The 19,103-nt window shown below is 33.8% G+C and overlaps 3 protein-coding genes across 8 annotated transcripts; 2 read left to right on the plus strand and 1 right to left on the minus strand.

Moving 5' to 3' along the window:
* Positions 1-2,288: 2,288 nt before the first annotated feature.
* Positions 2,289-6,080, minus strand: LOC140806074 (2-hydroxyacyl-CoA lyase-like). 2 transcript variants are annotated; one of them, XM_073162533.1, is made up of 3 exons: positions 4,618-6,080; positions 2,984-3,317; positions 2,289-2,380 (listed from the first exon to the last, which is right to left on the minus strand). In XM_073162533.1, the coding sequence occupies exons 1-2, from the start codon at positions 6,028-6,030 to the stop codon at positions 3,003-3,005; spliced, it is 1,728 nt and encodes a 575-aa protein (XP_073018634.1). In that variant the 5' UTR covers positions 6,031-6,080; the 3' UTR covers positions 2,289-2,380; positions 2,984-3,002. The 2 variants fall into 2 exon arrangements, with proteins under 2 accessions (XP_073018634.1, XP_073018633.1); XM_073162532.1 differs by lacking the exon at positions 2,289-2,380 and having other exon boundaries at positions 2,643-3,317.
* A 2,400-nt stretch (positions 6,081-8,480) lies between these two features.
* Positions 8,481-11,971, plus strand: LOC140806075 (uncharacterized). Of its 5 annotated transcripts, none has more exons than XM_073162535.1 (7): positions 8,481-8,602; positions 9,098-9,288; positions 9,527-9,577; positions 10,720-10,961; positions 11,283-11,405; positions 11,490-11,552; positions 11,644-11,968. In XM_073162535.1, the coding sequence occupies exons 2-7, from the start codon at positions 9,114-9,116 to the stop codon at positions 11,713-11,715; spliced, it is 726 nt and encodes a 241-aa protein (XP_073018636.1). In that variant the 5' UTR covers positions 8,481-8,602; positions 9,098-9,113; the 3' UTR covers positions 11,716-11,968. The 5 variants fall into 5 exon arrangements, with proteins under 5 accessions (XP_073018636.1, XP_073018638.1, XP_073018637.1 ...); XM_073162537.1 differs by lacking the exon at positions 8,481-8,602 and adding an exon at positions 8,609-8,962 and having other exon boundaries at positions 11,644-11,969; XM_073162536.1 differs by lacking the exon at positions 8,481-8,602 and adding an exon at positions 8,609-9,012.
* A 4,564-nt stretch (positions 11,972-16,535) lies between these two features.
* On the plus strand, positions 16,536-17,090 carry LOC140805628 (uncharacterized). The gene has a single exon (XM_073161886.1). The coding sequence runs from the start codon at positions 16,536-16,538 to the stop codon at positions 17,088-17,090; it is 555 nt and encodes a 184-aa protein (XP_073017987.1).
* Positions 17,091-19,103: the final 2,013 nt, after the last annotated feature.

Below are 19,103 nucleotides of genomic sequence, written 5' to 3' on the forward strand. Positions count from 1 at the left end.
ATATCCTTGAAGATGGCACTAAATAATTTTATGCTATAAGATCTTGTTCTTATAATCAAATAGTTTTAAGTATTATTTTGGGAAAATAGCCAAAGTAATCCAATAAGTTTGTCTGTTTTGTGGTTTAGCATTAGTTATTGCAAATATCATTTTTGGTGCTGACATAGTGCTGGAAAATACTGATGTGCATATCTTTATCCATTTGGCACAAATTTGTTTTGCAATCTGCAATTATTGAATTGTTTACACTTTTAAATAATGTCATATAAAATTTGGTTCTATACATATCAATAATAATAATAATAATAATATATAAAAATATATATGATCGTGACTGTGATGTGCATCAGCTTCCTATAAAAATCTTTCCTTTGACCAAATAAACAAGCTACCAGCAGCCTCTAGGTCCTAACTCAGTAGGGATTCGGCTTAAACTCTTGTCTGGGATTCGCTGAAAGAAGCTATAAAATGTGGGTCAAATCTATATGAATCAGCTGTATCCATTATCTCTTTCTTTTATTATTTTGATTCTTGTGCTGTATTTTTCCCTTGGGCCAAATATCTTTTCTTTCATTTTTTCTTAAATACTGGTGTTGGTGTTGTTCTATATCATGTTTCTTTTTTTACCTATTGACAATGTGATAATGATAAATAACTCAGTTAGGGTTTAGAACTATTTGAATTAGTGGATGAACTGTAGCTAATACAAAACAAAAACAACACACACAAAAAGAAATCAACAATTGCTAATGATATTTAAAACAAATATAATAATAAGAGCATATAATATATCAACAATTTTTTTTTTTTGTAAGAATGTCATATTAGATAAATAATCCATTAAAGATAGATATATCAAAACGGATCAAGCCGACCCGTTATTTGAGTGAAATGAGAAATTGCAAACTCGACTCGTTTATTTGACGAGCTGGGCAAACCTGTCACAACCTACCATTTGAGTGGGTCATGATGTTTTTAACCCAACTCATATATTAGGTGAGGTGAGACGAACTGACCTAGTAGACCTTATTCATTTTGATAGCTTTAATTGTGAGACAAGAGAGTAAGTTTAGAATTTTAGGATTTTGAATTCTTATTTAAAACTTGGGATTTTGAAATGTTTAATTCTAATTTAAGATTTGAGATTTAAGAAGACTCCCAGAAAACTTCAGGCACAAAACTTTGTTTTATTTTTTGAAAGATTTTCTATATTGTGTCAACATCGGTTGTCATTGTAAAGACATCTGCAATGGGTGGGTATTGAGGTCTATGCTGCCATAAACCCCGACTTCGACATGAAAAGGAAATGGATAAAATAATCAAGAAAATTTTATTCACTCTTGGAATATTATATAAATAAATTAGTTTTAAATTTTGCAGTTTGCGTCATCTTTTAACTTTTGCGTAAAAAGAAAAAAAAGACGTGATCTACGCGATTACTTGCGGAATATGTGAAATTTTAGGCCACTTCACCTTTGACTTCTCGCATCTCTGAAATGTAATTCCTCTATAGAATTGAGATGCTTATTTGTAACACCACATAAACCAACAAATCGCATATACAATCATACATAGATAATCACGTGTTTCTGTCAGAAATCGTGAAAATAATTGATTTTTACATACGTCAAATAAATTATCAATACCACAAAATTTCTATGAATGGAACACCCTAAAATCCCAATCATGAGTCAAATAATTTAATTTTTATCAACTTCTCATTCTAAATTTATGTCATTTTATTTTTCAATCATTAGACCAAAAATTCCAAAATTTATAAATTAAACTTTTACAATTATGACTTTCAACAAAAAATTCAAATTTAACTATTTAGGCACTTTAATTCCCAAAATTCTGATATTCGATTAAAATGCATAAAATCAATAATTTCTATTTTAATTTGTTGAATTTTTTTTAGTTTTAAATAGACTAATTTTCATAAACTCTCAAATTTATTTGAAGAGTTGATTTATTTTTAGTGTATTTTTCTTAATAAAGGATCGATCCACTTGTTCAACATCTTCAAGAACAAGTTGGATTGTGTCTAATATACTTTCAAGCAACACGAGCCACCCTGTAAGCCCCAAATTAGCCCGAACTCTTGCTGCGCAGTCAAGTTCAAGTTCGAAATAACTGTTCCCAAAAGTGCTTCCACCCTACTTTAAGCTTCAATTTTCAGATGAAGAAATGAGAAATCTTTTCAGACAAGTCAGATGGGATGATCGATATAATGAAAAAACAGATGAGATAACTACTCCCTTCTGATGATAACACAGAAATACAAAAACAAAGGCCAAGTCTTCTCCTTTCGTGTTGAGTCTTCTCCTTAAGTTAGATTTGTATGCACATGGCTCCGCAGATTGTTGAATTATCAATGAGGCTAGGTAAGCAAAGAAAATAACATTGTAAGAAATAAAATCTGTCGAGACATAAAACTTCCAGCATATAATATTGACAGTCTGAGATTCAGAAATCAACTGGCTATGTTTAAAAAGTCAATCTAAAATGTTGTCTGACTTATCATGTCCAATATTTTAGAGATTTATTTATCTTTGAAGGCGCCAAAATATATTGTAAACATGGACAGTTTAACCACAGTTCATATTCAAGAATGGACACACTAAACAAAACATAACGGCGCAAGAAATCAATCGTTCTTTCTGTTCATTCCCTAAATGATTAGAAAACATCGCTTGCGACCAAATCAAAGTCAACATTAATTCCAAACAATAGAGCATACTCCTTGAAACCTCCACCAGACATATTTTGAATCTGAGATTAATATCAACACCAAGATAAAATGGCGAGCTTAAACATATAAAGCCAATTGAGTTGGTGTAGAATCTCATATACATATCTCGCCATCTACAGTATTATCAATATAAAATCGGAAACCACCCTTCCAAGTTCTTTTAAATTTCTTGGGAGGCTAGAAAACAAACTGACAGGAATTGCAAACGTGTACTTGAACTTGTGACATTACCCATGCCTGGCTAGGCCGATCAGTTTCTATGTTGCATTCTCCCACTCTCAGCACCAGCATACGGATCAATTGTAACATTTATGACAGTAGGTTTCCTAGCAGAAAAGGATTTGTCGAGTGCTGATTTTAGTTCATCAGGTGTACCTACAAGATAGCCTTTTCCTCCAAAGGCTTCAAGGAGAATGTGATATGCTGCACCAGGAACAAAAGAGGTGGGGGCCGGATCATCCTTGTGTGGTCCTGTGATTTCTTCTGGGTTTCTTCGGTCACCTCCATAAACTCCACCATTGTTGAAAACTATGACCACCACAGGCAACTGATAACGAAACAATGTCTGAACATGTAAATAGAAGCACACACCACATAAGTTACTTTTTATGCTTAAGATGCATGAAATGGATATCATAAAATGGTATAATAAATAAGAAAAACAAAGGGAGACTGCTATCAGGTTTTTGTGTAGAACATAAGACCTGAAACCTGGGGGAGATCGAATCTGTAGAATCTGCTAAACAAAAATAGCAGATCTAATTTTGTTCAAACTTCATTGAGCTAACATGGTTAAAAAAACAAATAGATTCCAACATATGTGCAACTGGAATGTTTTATGCTGCTGATCATTACTGAACTGAAAATTCCAAGTTTAAACACATAACATCAACTCTGACAAACCGATGAGAGAAGCAAAAGTGAGCCAACAATCAAGACATATGTTGATTTATAACTTTTCAAGGTTATGTCTCATCAAGCTTCATTAATGAACTTCATTTTTTCTTGATATTTGAGTTAGTTTTCTATATCTTGTTTCAGCAATATACTTCCTGCATTCAGGTTTTCTTCCTACACCCTTTATAATGAAAATATGACTTAGAAACAATAAAGGAAGACGCCTCAGATGCATTTCACAATGACCAAAAAATTTAAGATGTTCAACAAAGCCTTCTAAAACTGGGTCTTAATGCCAAACGGGGACACTTTTATCCCATTGAACAATAATTGATGCCCATGTCATAAAGGGGCATATCCATGGAAACGTTTTGAGATAGTATACACTGAAATTTTTTTGTTTGAAGTGAGAGACTCCCACCCTCCAGTCCACCCCCAATGTCAACAGAACATGTGGTTACACAATAGGTTGCAGAAACCATGGAGGACCAAAGAGAATTTTCCCATTGATCATTAGACTCAAACATAAAGCAACAACGGAGAATTAAACATGAGCAGCATAAGATAGTCACATCCTAATTAAGTATGAGAAGAAATGTTCACACAACTAAGCTACACACTCGCACTAGTCTTTTTAACCTTTGAGCAAGAACTTTTTAGATTGGTGAGCAAAATTATTATATACATGCCATGTAAGTTCACATTTGGCTTTTTAATTTACAGCATTTCACAATAACAAAATCTTATTAGCTCAACATGCCATGAAACTTAAATAAAATCCCCTCCCTGTTACTCATCAAAAATCAGAATGCAGGTCAAATAAACTCGGTAAAGCATTGCCACAGAAAAATACTTAGAAATGAACTAATGAAGTGTCATCAGATATGTAAGTTCTTCTGTTGCTGATCAATAGAATCCAAAGAAACGTTGCAACAAATTATCAAATAAGTTGAATGAAAATAAATTACCTCAACTTCCATGGCACTGAATCCAAATCCAGAGTCCCCCTCCACAGCCACCACTAGCCGATCAGGCTCTGCCACTGCAGCAGCAATGCAATATCCAAGTCCGACCCCCATTGTCCCCCAAGTCCCAGCATCCAACCTAGTTCTTGGCTCTGTTTGCACAAGAACCGCTCGCCCGACATCCATTGTGTTGGCTCCTTCAGACACCAATATCGGTGTGGGACTGCCCATGCCCGAAATCGCATCCCGAATTATCCTCATCGGTGTCATAAAATTAAACGGCACGACGTCTTTCACCAACTGAGCCTCCATTTTCGCCACATTGTCCTTAGCCTTGCGCTTAATGTCCTCAACCCAAGGATGATTCTTTCCCAGAACAAAGGGATCATCCTTAATCTCCTTATGAATCATCTCCACCACATCTTTTGCATCCCCCATAATACCCAAAGATGGATTCCTCAATTCAATCTCCTCTTTACAAACATCAACAAGTACAAACTTCACATCCTTAGACCACCTCGGCGGCTCTCCAAAGTGCAGCAGCCAGTTAAGCCTCGCGCCAACAACCAATGCGACATCACATTTCCCAATAGCAAGAGACCTTGCAGCAGTAGCCGCCAGCTCATGCGTATCCGGCAGCAACCCCTTCCCCATGGGAGTCGGCAAAAATGGAATTCCAGTACTTTCCACTAATTTAGTCAGCTCATTTTCAGCTTTAGCATAAGCTGCCCCCTTTCCAAACACGATCAAGGGTCGCTCAGCTTTCCTCAACAACTCCACTGCCTTCTGAATTTTGGAGTGATTGACCTTTGGCTTCAAGATCAAATCTTTGTCCCTTGAATTCAGAGCTTCTGTAATCAACCTTTCCGCCTCGGATTCCTCAACCGTATGACGGAGAACATCGGACGGGATATCCAAATAAGTCCCACCGGGCCGACCCGCTACAGCCCAATCAATCACACTGAAAACAGAAGATGGAATTTTACTTATATCAGTTGCCTTGGCGGAGAATTTGGAAAATAATTTCACAGCAGCTACTTGATCTAGCTCCTGGAAGTCTCCTCTTCCGATACAATTCTGTTCAGAGGAGCCGGAGATCATAACCATCGGCCAGGAGTTTATCTGGGCATTTGATAATCCAGCCAGGCCATGAACACAACCAGGGCCAGAAACTGTAAGAAGTACACCTGGACGTCCACTGAGGTATCCGTAGGCAGAGGCGGCGTATCCCGCCGACTGCTCGTTATGGAAGGCGATGAATCGAACACCCAGAGCTACGGCACGATTAGCAAGTGTGGTAACCGGTATACCCACCACACCAAACATCTTATCAACACCGGCACGTGCCAAACACATGGCCGCAAGAGTATTTCCATCCACCATAGTTGATGGGATTTCATGATCAGCGTCGGCCATTTCAAAGGCCGTAGTTTTTCACCCAAAATTAATGTCACAACAGAACAATTGAGGTAAAGGAGGAAGGCAACAAAACCAAAAAGGAACGAGTTTGATCAAAGGAAAAGAGGAACGAAATTGGTAATTTATAAACAGCTTGCGAGTGACACGATGCAGCAGATGGTGTTTAGCGTTAGCCCCAGATGCAATAAAGCGAACAGAGATTCATATTTCTTAGTACGTGTGAAGCAAAAGGACGATTTGGGTTCTGGCTGGGTGCCAGTACGAGCATATTTGCTCGCCTTCTCATTTTCAGAAAATAGAAATTACATCTATCATGAAATTATTGTAAAAACTTGTGTGAAATGGTCTCACATATCGTATTTGTGAGACGGATTCTAAAAATATTATTTTTTATTATGAATATAGATAGAGTTGACTCGTCTCTTCTCATTAATTATTAAGCTATACTAAAAAAAGTTTTGTAACCAAAAAATAAAGTACATAAAAATGCAGAAGCTTTTTAGAACAAAAGGCGTCGAAACCTAGACCCCCTGGTTACAACATCATCGTAACTTTAAGGTTTGAATTATTTTGGAGAAATCAGATGGAAAATAAAAGGTAAGGGGGAAATTTTCCAATGCACCAAAATAAAGGGTTTAAAGAAATTAATATTTAACAAATTTAAGAGGTCAAGTTATTGCTTGTAAAAACGCACGACTTTTTTGTGCCAACAAATCGCACGGAATAAATCTTGGTTTTTTATTAAATAGGAAACATATTAAAGTTTGACACATAACGTTAAATCTATTTTTTTTACATGAAATTCAGATATGTAAGTTTTCAGAGTAACATATAATTTGTAAAATACGTTGGGCAAGCAAAGCATATTGGATAAGTATTATATGACAAGCTCATTCGAGAAAGTGTTAGGTAGATAAATCAAACTCTTTTTAATTTATGTCAATCACTCATCTATGCTATTAACTTGGATGCTCATTTGAGTACGCCATTATATTTATATTATCTATACTATTGTATATATAAAAAAGTGGTCATCGTATTAACTAAATTAGATGATACCAAAATATTTAATTTCATAATTATTTTTTTATTTTACTAAAAACCTCCTCAAATCAGTTCATATTTTACATAGAAAAAATCTAAAAAAAAACTTTCATTTTAAATCGTACAACTTTTCTAAATTGAAAATAATTTAGTGTTAATTGTTTAGTATTATTTGATTAAATTAAAAATAATGATAACACATGGAGTATGTCTCTTGTGAGACGGTCTCACGAATATTTATCTGTGAGACGGGTCAACTTTACCGATATTCACAATAAAAAGTAATGTTTTTAGCATAAAAAATAATATCTTTTCATGGATGACCCAAATAAGAGAGCTGTCTCACAAAATATGATCTGTATGACCATCTCACACAAGTTTTTGCCTAACATATGCAATGCATGTGCATATTTTATTAATTTATAATTAAAGTGGAGGGATGAGTTTAACTAATTTAGATGTCATTGTATATTTTTTACAAAATAAAATGCCCCTCTTTCAAATTATAAAATATTTCATTTTATATGATAAAAATATCATAAAAATTAATTTTAGTAAATTTTATTTTTCAATAACTAACGCATCGTAATAAATTTTTTATGTTTGTTTATATTTTTTGAATGTTTAAACAATATTACCTATAGCATAATTTTTGTTTAAGATCATGTTTTTAACAAATTTCAAACCCATGACTTTTAGATTATTAGACTTCAAACTGATTCGTACAAATCAATAATTTCGTACAAAATTGTAACACAAAAAATTATGACAAAAATTTGTGTGAGACGGTCTCACAGGTCGTTTTTATGAGACAAATCTCTTATTTGAGTCATCCATGAAAAAATATTACTTTTTATGTTAGGAGTATTACTTTTTATTGTGAATATGGGTAGGGTTGACCCGTCTCACAAATTAAGATCCGTGAGACGGTCTCACATGAGACTCACTCAAAAATTATTATTAGAAAATGATCATCAATCTCAGCTATTTTTATTGAACGAATGCTTTAATATGATAAAAAATTATTAGAATATTTAATTTATTTAATAATTTTAATTTAATCTTCACAAGTTAAATATTTTATTTAATAAGATAAGAAAATTATTGTATTTTTCATATCATATTTCCAAGCAATTGGGTATTCAATCGAAAAATAGTGAATATTTCCCACACTAAATTGATAAATATAAGTATTAATAATTTATATTTTCAAAAATAAAAAATAAAAGAAATTATAAAAGCAAATTAAATAGTGTATATTGTAAAAGAAAGAAAATAATAGTATTAAATATAAAAAACTGGACTATATTTAATATAATTGAGTAGAATGAAAAATTAAATTAAGTTGAAACAGAAAATAAATAAATAAATAAATAAATTGTGTTAATTTAAATTAGTACCAATGAAAAACTTCCACGTTTCAGTCACCTTGTCTGCTTGATACCCTTGAAACCCTTTCTTCTTCACCTCCGACGACATCACAGTCAGCCGTTATTCCTCTCTTCGCACCACCATTTGCACCAATGTAGAGATTTCATTCAAACATTTTAGGGTTCAATTTTTTATTCAAAATTTTACAACATATTCACGAATCAGCTCACTTTTATTGTTCATCTCAAGCATAACGTGCATTTTTCTGAAATTAGTGATATTTTTTACATTCATATAGCTTGCAATTGGGTAAAATTGTGTTTGTAGTTCTGTAACTGCGTGCCACTCACTTTGTAGATTGCTACCATAGGGATTTGGGTTTTTCCCTCCATTGTAATGCGGCATTGTCTGATTTATTGCTTCGTGAACAAGAGAGAAAATGTTGGAAATCGGTGACAAGATAGGGATCGGGTGTGCCGTAGTATTTGCAGTGTTGCAAGATTCTATTCATTCGGTGATAATTCTGTGTTAAAGATCTGAAATTTTAGCTAAAGATTGAAATTTGCACGGTTCCAGTTACTGATTGATGTGTTGCTGAATTAGTGATCTTTAAAATTAGGGCTTATGGTTCATCTCTTATCTTTTGCAGTTGAGGCAGGAATACAATGATTAAAAGGCGATTTTACAGGTTCGAACATGGTGATAGGGATGTCCCTTCCGACTCTTCTTCCTCAGACTCTGAAGTGGAGGCAGAGGCCACTGACGGAACAGAAGACGAGGATGAAGAAGACAATGAGGTTGGAGAAGTTGGAGAGAAGGAGAACGTGTCATCTTCTTTGGGTATATGTGGCCTGGTTGTCAAATTTTTATGGGCATTGTTTGTTTTTTTCAGTCTTTAGACGCAAGATTGTGAAGGCATGCTACTGAGATTTATAACAAGCTTACTGTAGTGGATCTTTTTCCCGAAAAAAACCCATCAGCATTTACTAGTACTTGAGCTCCAGATGTTGTAAGATGTTTCTTGACAATTTTTAAAATTATACAATTGAATTTATTTATTTTTTTAAACTCCTTCCAGGATATGAAAGTGAGGACAGTTCGGTGAATGAAGTTAATCTCGACTCGTCAGGTTGGATACGTTTTTATTTTTTATTTTTTTCTCCAGTTTTATTGTTTTGGTCTGGATCAATTTCCTTAACCTGTTCTATTTCAGAAGGAACTTTATTTAGGTTTAAGAGGTGTTTGGTAAAGTTTTTATATTTCAGTCTGGTTGTGCTTGTGGATTTTTCATTTTCTTGTCTCACATGTATGGCTTTCCATGATACTCAGGTCATTGGCTTTGAAATTCCTTGTTTAATTGTTCGGTTCTTCAAAAATTGTATGTGTAGAACTACTGCATGAAGGCTGTCGCCATTTATACTACCATGCTTAGGGCTAGTTTAGATACAGAAATACTTAGCTTAAGAAGTAGTTGTTTTATATATATATAAAATAAAAAACAAAATAAAACTGAAGCTGTTAGTATATGGATAAAGTAGTGAAATGTGCTTTTATTTATTTTTAAAAGAGAAACTGAAGTGTAGAATTTTCGTCCTCTTATCTTCCATCATTTTTTAGTGCTTTTATTATACAATCTTCTAGCAAAAAAAAAAAATTTGAAATGTAATTTTGCTTCAAAATTTTTTGTGGTGACAGACTCATTCCCTGGCCACACTACAAAAAAACGGGTGGAGTAACGACGGTCAAAGACAAACCGTCGCTTATATAGCGACGGTATTTGACAAATTATAGCGACAGTTTCTGCATATCCGTTGCTTTATTAAAATTAGCGATAACGGTTTCTGCATAACCATTTCTGCTTGTTCACCTTCATCCTATATCACTGGCAAACAACTTGTGGTCGATAGTTTGTTAATCCTGTTTTATGTAACTGCAAATCTTTGTTAATCATGAATTTATGTGAAGGAAAACATATGATCATGACCATCTGGAGCTGATTAGGTAGCATAGAAACGTGAAGTTGATTCTAAGTTTAACTGGGATCATAAAAACTGAATAAGAGTTTAAGTGTTCAGCCTGATTCTTAGTTTATGATGACAATAAATTCTTCATTTTGGTATTCTCCTTAAATTAGTTTCCATCTCTCCATTGCAGATTCTTTCTAAACACATTTTACCTCTCGTAGAAATTTTATGAATTTGGCTTATTATGACAAAACCTCAAAACACTTAATATCATTCGTGAATATTTATTGGATCATTGTCTTTGCAGGTTTACCTACAAGCGACGATGGCATGTCCACTGAAAATGACGAACAGAATATAGTTGGAAGTCTTTCAAGACATGAGGGCGGTACTAAGCTCGTTAATGACCGGGATAAACTTGAAAAGAAAGATACTGAATTTGATATGGCAGATTGTGTCGTGAAATGTAAATCAGTGTTCAAGTGCAGATTGTGCCCTAGGATAGTATGCTTGTCAGAGGAGACTCTAAATGCCCATCTCAACTCCAAGGCAAGCATATATTCAACTCTGTGAAGCTCAGTTCAAACTCCTATAGATAAATGAATGTCTTAATGTTTGCGTCGAATCTTTCAAGTTAAATAACTTTGTTGAGTTGAGAAAATGTTATCTGTTGTGTGCTGGAACTTCTTCATATCTTCAGAGGATTACATTTTCCGAATAACACTCTTGTTGCTTTCCTAGATGGCCTTCATCGGCACTACTTGAATCTCTTCATTTATTCGAAGCATAATGCAGCACTTTCTTGTTGACGTACTTGTGTTGCTTTACACATACTGTTAGTGCTGATAACATGCTTCATGTCCACAACAGAGACATGCTCGTTCTATTAAATTACAAAGAGAAGGAAGGCTTAAGCTTATGCTTAACGGTGATGGGAAAATTGAGGGAGAGACTGAGCTTGAGAAACACGATACAAATACAGTTTCTGGACAGGTATCTTACATTTTCCTCCATTTCTGGGTGATCTTCAATTTTCCGTCACCTTATTGAACTAGTTGGAGTTAATGACCGTAACAGGTGTCAGCCAAGCCTAAAAAGAAAGGGAAAGGAAGATTCAAGCCAAAGAAGAGAATCAGACAGGTAAAACAAACACTACAACTTTCTTGATTCAATTGTGTTTAGTTTTGGATTAATAAGTACCAGTGTACGACTTTATTTCTACAAATTACAGGAGGAAAAAGGTTCCCGGAGAACAAAGCGGCTGGATGAATCTCGAGGAAAGAGACGGAAGAACGATAGTTGAACTTAATCATGTCATCAAGTTTTGCTGCGAAAATTTTGAATAGTTAGAAACAAAAGCGATACTATACAATTATGGCCCCTGGAAACAAAAGTGATACTTCACAGCCCTTCATGCAATGTTACATCCTAAAGTTGGACTTTTTTTTTTAATTATTATTACCTTGATCCAGTTTTTACTGAGCACACTATGTTAGACATATATTTATATCTTGGTCACAAGATATTGGCTCTCCAGCAATACTACTTGGTAGTTGATAATAAGCAAAAACTTGTGTGAGATGGTCTCACACGTCTTATTTTGTGAGACAAATATCTTATTTGGGTCATCCATGAAAAAGAATTACTTTTTAAAGTAAGAGTATTATTTTTTATTGTGAATATCGTAGGGTCGACTCGTCTCATAGATGAAAATTCGTGAGACCGTCTCACAAAATATCTACACTTGATAATAAGGTTGATTTGGACAACTCTATATTTATCGTGCATTCCAAACCTTCTGAAACACAATAAGATCTCATAATTTTCTTAGGATGCTTTCCATATTTGGTGTTTCATTGTAACTAAACATAATTTGCATTAAAGAATTGCATATCCTTGCTTAATTGAACGATTGACTCAAGTTCTCTACATAATCAGAATCATAATTCATTTTGTTATTCATGTATATCGATTATCATTTATATATTTAATACATGTCATTAGTCATCCCATCTGACGATCTAAACTCGTATTACATTATATATGACATGTTAGGAGTAACAAATGGAAAATTAAAGGAAAATCATGGGAAGAAACACTCAAATTTACATGAAAATAAGGAGTGACTTAAGTCGAGCGCTAAAAAAAATAACGATTCTAGCTACATGGAAATATTCCTTATTTCTTTTTCTTTTTATTTTTCATATGCGTACGTTTTATCGTATTTAATTAAAATATTAATTTTACATTAATAACTTTTATCGGTCAACTATATATGAGATTATAATGCTAACCCTATGAAAAATATATATATATATATATATATATATATATATATATATATATATATATATATATATATATATATATATATAATCCCCTCTTTTGGTCCACTCTTTTGGTCAAATGCTCAATAAAAAAATGAATGAGAAGAGGCGTAATTAAAATTCTTAAATATATTTAGATAATCAAATAAAGCAATTATCAATTGTACCTTACGGTGCTGCTACGATGATTGTATTCAATATTAGTGATTTGTGAACATGGTACAGGCTACAGCTTCTGTTAATTATTGGTTGCACAATTTAAAATTTAAGACTATACAATTAATGTAACCTTTCAATCTCTAATTTATTTAGGTTTGGAAAACAGGAGATCACATGATTATGTCGATCCTTAGGGATTGAGAAATCTGACCAATTCAATATACTTTTATTATATTCACCGGTAAACTATTAAATTCAGAAAGTCACGATTTTAAGGATAACTAGCATTTAGTCGTCTCTGAAAACCAAAAAAAGACACGCAAAAAATTAATTATATTTTAATTATAACCTTGTATTTTTAAAAATAAGCATAAAACTCCAACAATACAGAAAATATGTCCTATATTTAAAAATATAAAGTTTGAAAAGACTTTTAAATTTAGGGTTTTATGTTTCTACGATATCTCATTAGAGAATGGATGGAATTTATCCCGATTTAATTCATATTCATTAACATAACCTTTTCACTTCCCATCTAATCATTGTTCTCCATAAAATGATGACTTGGTTTAATAAATTCTTTTGAAAGAGCTCGGGCTGTGTAAAAAGGCTAAGATAATGGATAAAAGATCTTGTTCGTGCCCACATCAAAACCATTGTCCGAGCATTTCAAGACATGCATCGACTGGACCCACAAATATGGATTACCATGCCTAGAAATCATTAGTATATCAATCAATGCACATAGGGCCGATATGACAAGAGTAGAAGCAATATGTGTTGTCAGTCATAACAGTGTCAAAGAATATGACGTGGGCAGCTGTCTGATCATGAGGAGTGGCCGAGCACTGAAACAAAGTCATCCATACTTTTTCTCCTATAAATACTCAAGTTTTCTCGATCATAAGGGAGTTTCACTCAATATTGCCACAAACACCCACTATATGTTCTCTATAAAACACTTTCCTTTGCACGGATATTCGATTGACTTGAGTATCAGAGTGGCTATACCAGAAACCCTTCCAACTCCCCACTAACTTTCTTTGCTCTTCAAGTGTACAAGTTACGCTCGTGAGCCTTTTTTCCCAATCACAATCATTCGCAAGGAAGGAAAATAACTCGACCGGTCAAATTGTCCACCCAGCTCATCCAATTTAGCCTTGCATCATCATTGATTTAGTATGTAGAAAGTCATATATATAGACATAGATACGATTTCGACTCGAAAATCAGTTCGGATGGTTGATTCAAGAAGCGAGACCACAGATTCAGAGGTCCCCGAAATAAATCTGCCCCTCAGCAAAATTTTGCTAGTGGATAGTAACGGTTGTCCAAAAAGTCGTAGCAAAGAAATTTCCTCCCAATAGCAGCCACAATCACCTAGCGGAAGGATTTGACGATGAATATAATCCTCAGCACAAGACAAAAAAGGAAGAAAACTCTCATAAAGGTCCCAAAGCCCTTACTATGGTTGAGGAATTGGAAAATTTAAGAAAAAAAGTGAAGAAGTTGTAAGGACAAACCGGGTCTTCTTGAGTTCCTCGGGTCTAGCCAAAAAGATGTTCATTCTCCATAAAAATAGTGTATGAACCCTTGCATGTCCACTACAAGTCAGCCAAAATCAGAGAGTACAACAGGAACATTGATCCAGAGAAATATTTAACCCGGTTCAAAAACATGTCCATTATGTATTGTTATGATAACAAAATCAAGTGTAAAGCTTTCTTGACTACGTTGGTAGACTCAGCCTAATGGTGATTTGACAAACTCGAGCCAAAGAGTGTCCACTTTTTCGATGATTTTTCAAGAGCATTTTCTCGCATCACTTTAGTAGCATCAAGAGTTATAAGAAGATTGATTTTAGCATGTTCGAGGTGAAGCAGACTGGGGGCAAGTCATTGAGGGTGTATATCTTCTTTACTTGGCTCTCAAATGTGGTCCTAGTTCGGAAATCCAATAGAAAATGAAGAGTGTATGTGGACTTCAGGACTTGAATAAATCTTGCCCCAAAGATTTCTACCCCTTACCCAGGATCGATCAATTAGTGGACATCACCTCGGGATATGAGTTGCTTTGTTTCATGGATGCCTATCATGAGTACCGCAAAATCCCCTTTGCGCGAGAATTTCAAGACATAGCCAGCTTCATCACCTCGAGCGGTACATTCTATCATATGATTATGTCATTTGATTTGAAAAATGTAGGGCCACTTATCAGAGGTTGATGGATAGGGCATTTGAGAAACAATGACTTAAATCTTATCTTTGATACTTTGTAATAGGTGAAAAGATGTCCATACTTTTGGCATAAAATCTGCAATTGCAATGAATCTTGTTATTTTCCCCCTTCTCAATTAGTGTGTCAAAATTAAATTACTTGACATTTTCATGTTAACTAAACCTTATCTTCAAGATCATTCAATACATCGCATGACGATAAAAAAACGTGTAAATCACTTTACAATTTGGATAATGTTTTCAGGATAAGACCGAATAAATCATCGTTATGTCATATAAACGTCCAAGCCTCTCATTCAACTGCTTTCAATAATTTTTTTGTTTAAAACCGAAATAACCGACTGAATCGAAAAATTCGGTTTAAATAGTTTGGTTTTATCGATTTTTCGACCGGTTACGATTTCAAAATTAAAGAAATTCGATTTTTCGGTTCGGTTTACGGTTTTGATCCCTAGAAAACCGAAATAACCGAACCGACCAGATTATATTTAACTATATGACTTTTTGTATAATAGGCTAATGAGTGAAACTTAGTCATTTGACAAGTCCAATATTGACAATTGTAATTTCAAATTATTGTTAAAGCTCATATTGTTAAATGTATTGAGATTTGAGATGCAAAATCTACGTCCATTTTGGAGTTGAAAATTAGAATTTAATGAATGTTTATTCTTTTATTGAAGAGCTACAATTTGAAATTGTATTTCAAATTGTTGTTGAAGTTTAGATTGTTAAGTCATAAGTGTATTGTAATCTTATATGTTCTATTCATCTACTATCATTATTTCTTTATACGTGTTGCATCCATCAAGCATTAAGTGAATTATAATTTTATTTCTTAACAAAATATTATCAAATCGTATATAACCGACCATATAATCGAACCGTATTATAAAAAACCGGACCGAACCACAATAAAATTGTTTGGTTTTGGACCATATATATTCAAACTAAAAACGAAAAACCGAATCGTTATAGAGAAATATCGGACCGAACCGACCGACCGACGCTCACCCTTAAATATGAGAGATAAAGACTCGATGTATGGTTTGAGACTTTGAGTTTAAAAATATTTGAAATAAAAAATAATGATCTCTCAATTTATTTAGAATAAAGTTGAAATTAAAGGAAGTTTGGTAGGCTCCATCCCTTAATCTGGGACGCGGACTCAAAACAACTGGCTTCAACACGTTCCATTTCTCTATTCAGACACACTACCACAACTGCCAACTGGCTTACCATGCTTTTCCACTCAATTTTCTATATCATTCCCAAACATTCTGACTTTTTCCCCCCACAGCCCTCTTCATAAATAATCCCGCAAACTCCAGCTCTCAACCTGAATCAAAGCCAATTCGGATCCTCCTCACTTCTTCTCTGAAAAAGATTGACGAAACGCTATGGGGAATTACATATCTTGCACGCTAGCTGGACAGGGGGGCGAGAATCCCGGCAAGGATTCTATAACAGTTATCTTCCCCGGCTGCGACATCCGGCGTTTCTACGAGCCCGCTAAAGCTGCGGAGTTCATGTTTGACATGCCCAACTTTTTCCTCGTGAACGCGAAATCTCTGCAGGTCGGAGAGAGACTAACAGCGCTAAACGCGGACGACGACCTGGAAATGAGAAATGTGTACGTGTTCTTCCCCATGAAGCGGCTGAACTCGGACGTTAAGACGGCGGATATGGGGGCGCTTCTCTTTACGGCGAGCAAAGAGAACAAAAAGGTTCCCTTCGGAAGCGTGAGAGTGTCTCCGGAGTGCGACCAGGATCTGAAGATGGTGGAGGGTAACGAGAAATGCTCGGTGCCGAAGCTGAATTTGGAGGATATGGAAGAGTACTCGAGGCCGGAGTTCAGGCAAAGAATGTCGATGTGTAGGTCGAAGAAGCCGATGCTGGAGACTATTGTGGAAGAACATTTTTCTCTGAGATTTGTGATGATGATGGACAATTAATTAATGGTCAATTTTTTATTTTTTCAACTCTTACTCTTTCAAGTTTTGGGAAGGAGAGGAGACTTGGTGATTTTGTTTGTGCTTCATTTATTTTTTGATGCCAAATTTTATCTAAAACATAATTTAAACTAGCAATCGAGGCACAACTATGTGTGTGGGCGTTGTACATGAATATTAAGTATAACATGAGTTATATAAGTATGTTAAGTAGTAATATTGTGCAAAGATTGAAGAAAGTTTAAAGTAATAAGTGAATCTTGCCGCATAATTGAAACGACATAACTATTGATAACATGAAATTGTACACAAAATTGAAATAGTTTTCATGACATGTTATCTGACATAACTATTGATGACATGAAATTGTACACAAAATTGAAATAGTTTTCATGACATGTTATCTGTCCGAACACAAAAAGCCTTAAATAGAATGAGTGCGAGAGAAAGTTATTTAGAGTTATTAGTTTTTGTGTTTTTCTTATAGTTGACGATGCACACGTGTTACATGTGTAATTTAACAAATAAATAATAATTTTATCTTCAAACATAACTTTCTTTTCATTTTAATGTATATCTGCACATGCGTTGTATATGTAACGTAACAAATAAATAATATTTATACCTTCACACATATTTTTCCTTTCATTCTAACTTACATTTATCTAAATTTCATATAGATTCCACAATACAATAAATACATGTAAGATAATAACCATATTCGATGATGGCGAAGTGCTAACAACATGAATCGGAATTGCTCGTCGTCGAAGAAGCTGAAAATATCATGACTCAATCTATCCCCTGATTTCTTGTTGCTTGCATTAGGCTAATAGTACAACCTCCTATTAAAACCGTGACGAAATGAGAGAGATTGTGAAAACTAAAAAATAGAAACAAATTAAGCAAACCAAAACCAGACCATTAAAAAAAACATTTATAAACTTAAGTTTAACATACTTGAACAAGCTCTTCAAGGAATAGAAACACAATAGTTACATATGTGGAGGCTCTAAATGATGAAGACCAGAGAGTATGGAAAATTGGTTGAAGGTCGTTACATCTCCAACGATCAATCTTGTCGCATATGCAAAATCTTAAATTTTTTCCAAATTTGCTTCTTAGATGAACATGATTCAAAAATATCTTAGATTGTTTGAAAGAGATGAAGACTGTAATGACAATTTATTCAATTTATTAATCGAGTTACAACTCTATTAATCGGAAGGAAACCCATCAATTTCATATGATTCAATCAAAATCTTAAACATTGAAATATAATAGATTTTCTGCGAAGAGAAACATGATATTATATAAAAAAAAATTAAACAAATCGAGAGGATGAAAATATTCAATAAAATAACTAATTATAAGAACAAACAATAACTGATTGATTATGAAACAAATGCAAGTGCATTAATTAAATTTAATTTATCATGACACATATTGCTAGAAAAAAACGCACATTTATGAGAATGCAATGACTTTTTGGCGGAAGTGTTGATATTTTAAATGATGCAATATTTTATATATAATGCTCAACAACATATGAAAGATAAATTATAATTTTCAGATTTAAAAAAATAATATTTTTCCAGCATATTTTGAATCTTGAATAATGATGTCACCGTGAGGGCAAAGCCTCAAATCCAAATGACAATTAGACAATAAAAAAAGTGATTTGGAAATGTTCTTCATTTATAATCTTAAGATAGTTTGCATAACATTTAATTTTACACCTTTCACATACATGCTTAACGTCTATCCAACCAAGATTCGAATTGTTAAATAGACTCTTAAAACTAAAACTTAATCCATTAATCCTACTCAATATTTGAAGATAAGAGAAGAAAAAATATGATGAAAATAAGATAATTAATATCAGGTCTACGCATTTTAAAACTCGTGATATTTGAATTATTGAATTAGATTGTGAAATATCAACATTCGAAATATTCATACAATCATATAAAGATATTCATATAAACAACTAATGAAAAATTGAGAGCAAACATA

The sequence above is a fragment of the Primulina eburnea genome, chromosome 11, assembly GCF_022965805.1.
Source record: "Primulina eburnea isolate SZY01 chromosome 11, ASM2296580v1, whole genome shotgun sequence".
Taxonomy (NCBI): Eukaryota; Viridiplantae; Streptophyta; class Magnoliopsida; order Lamiales; family Gesneriaceae; genus Primulina; species Primulina eburnea.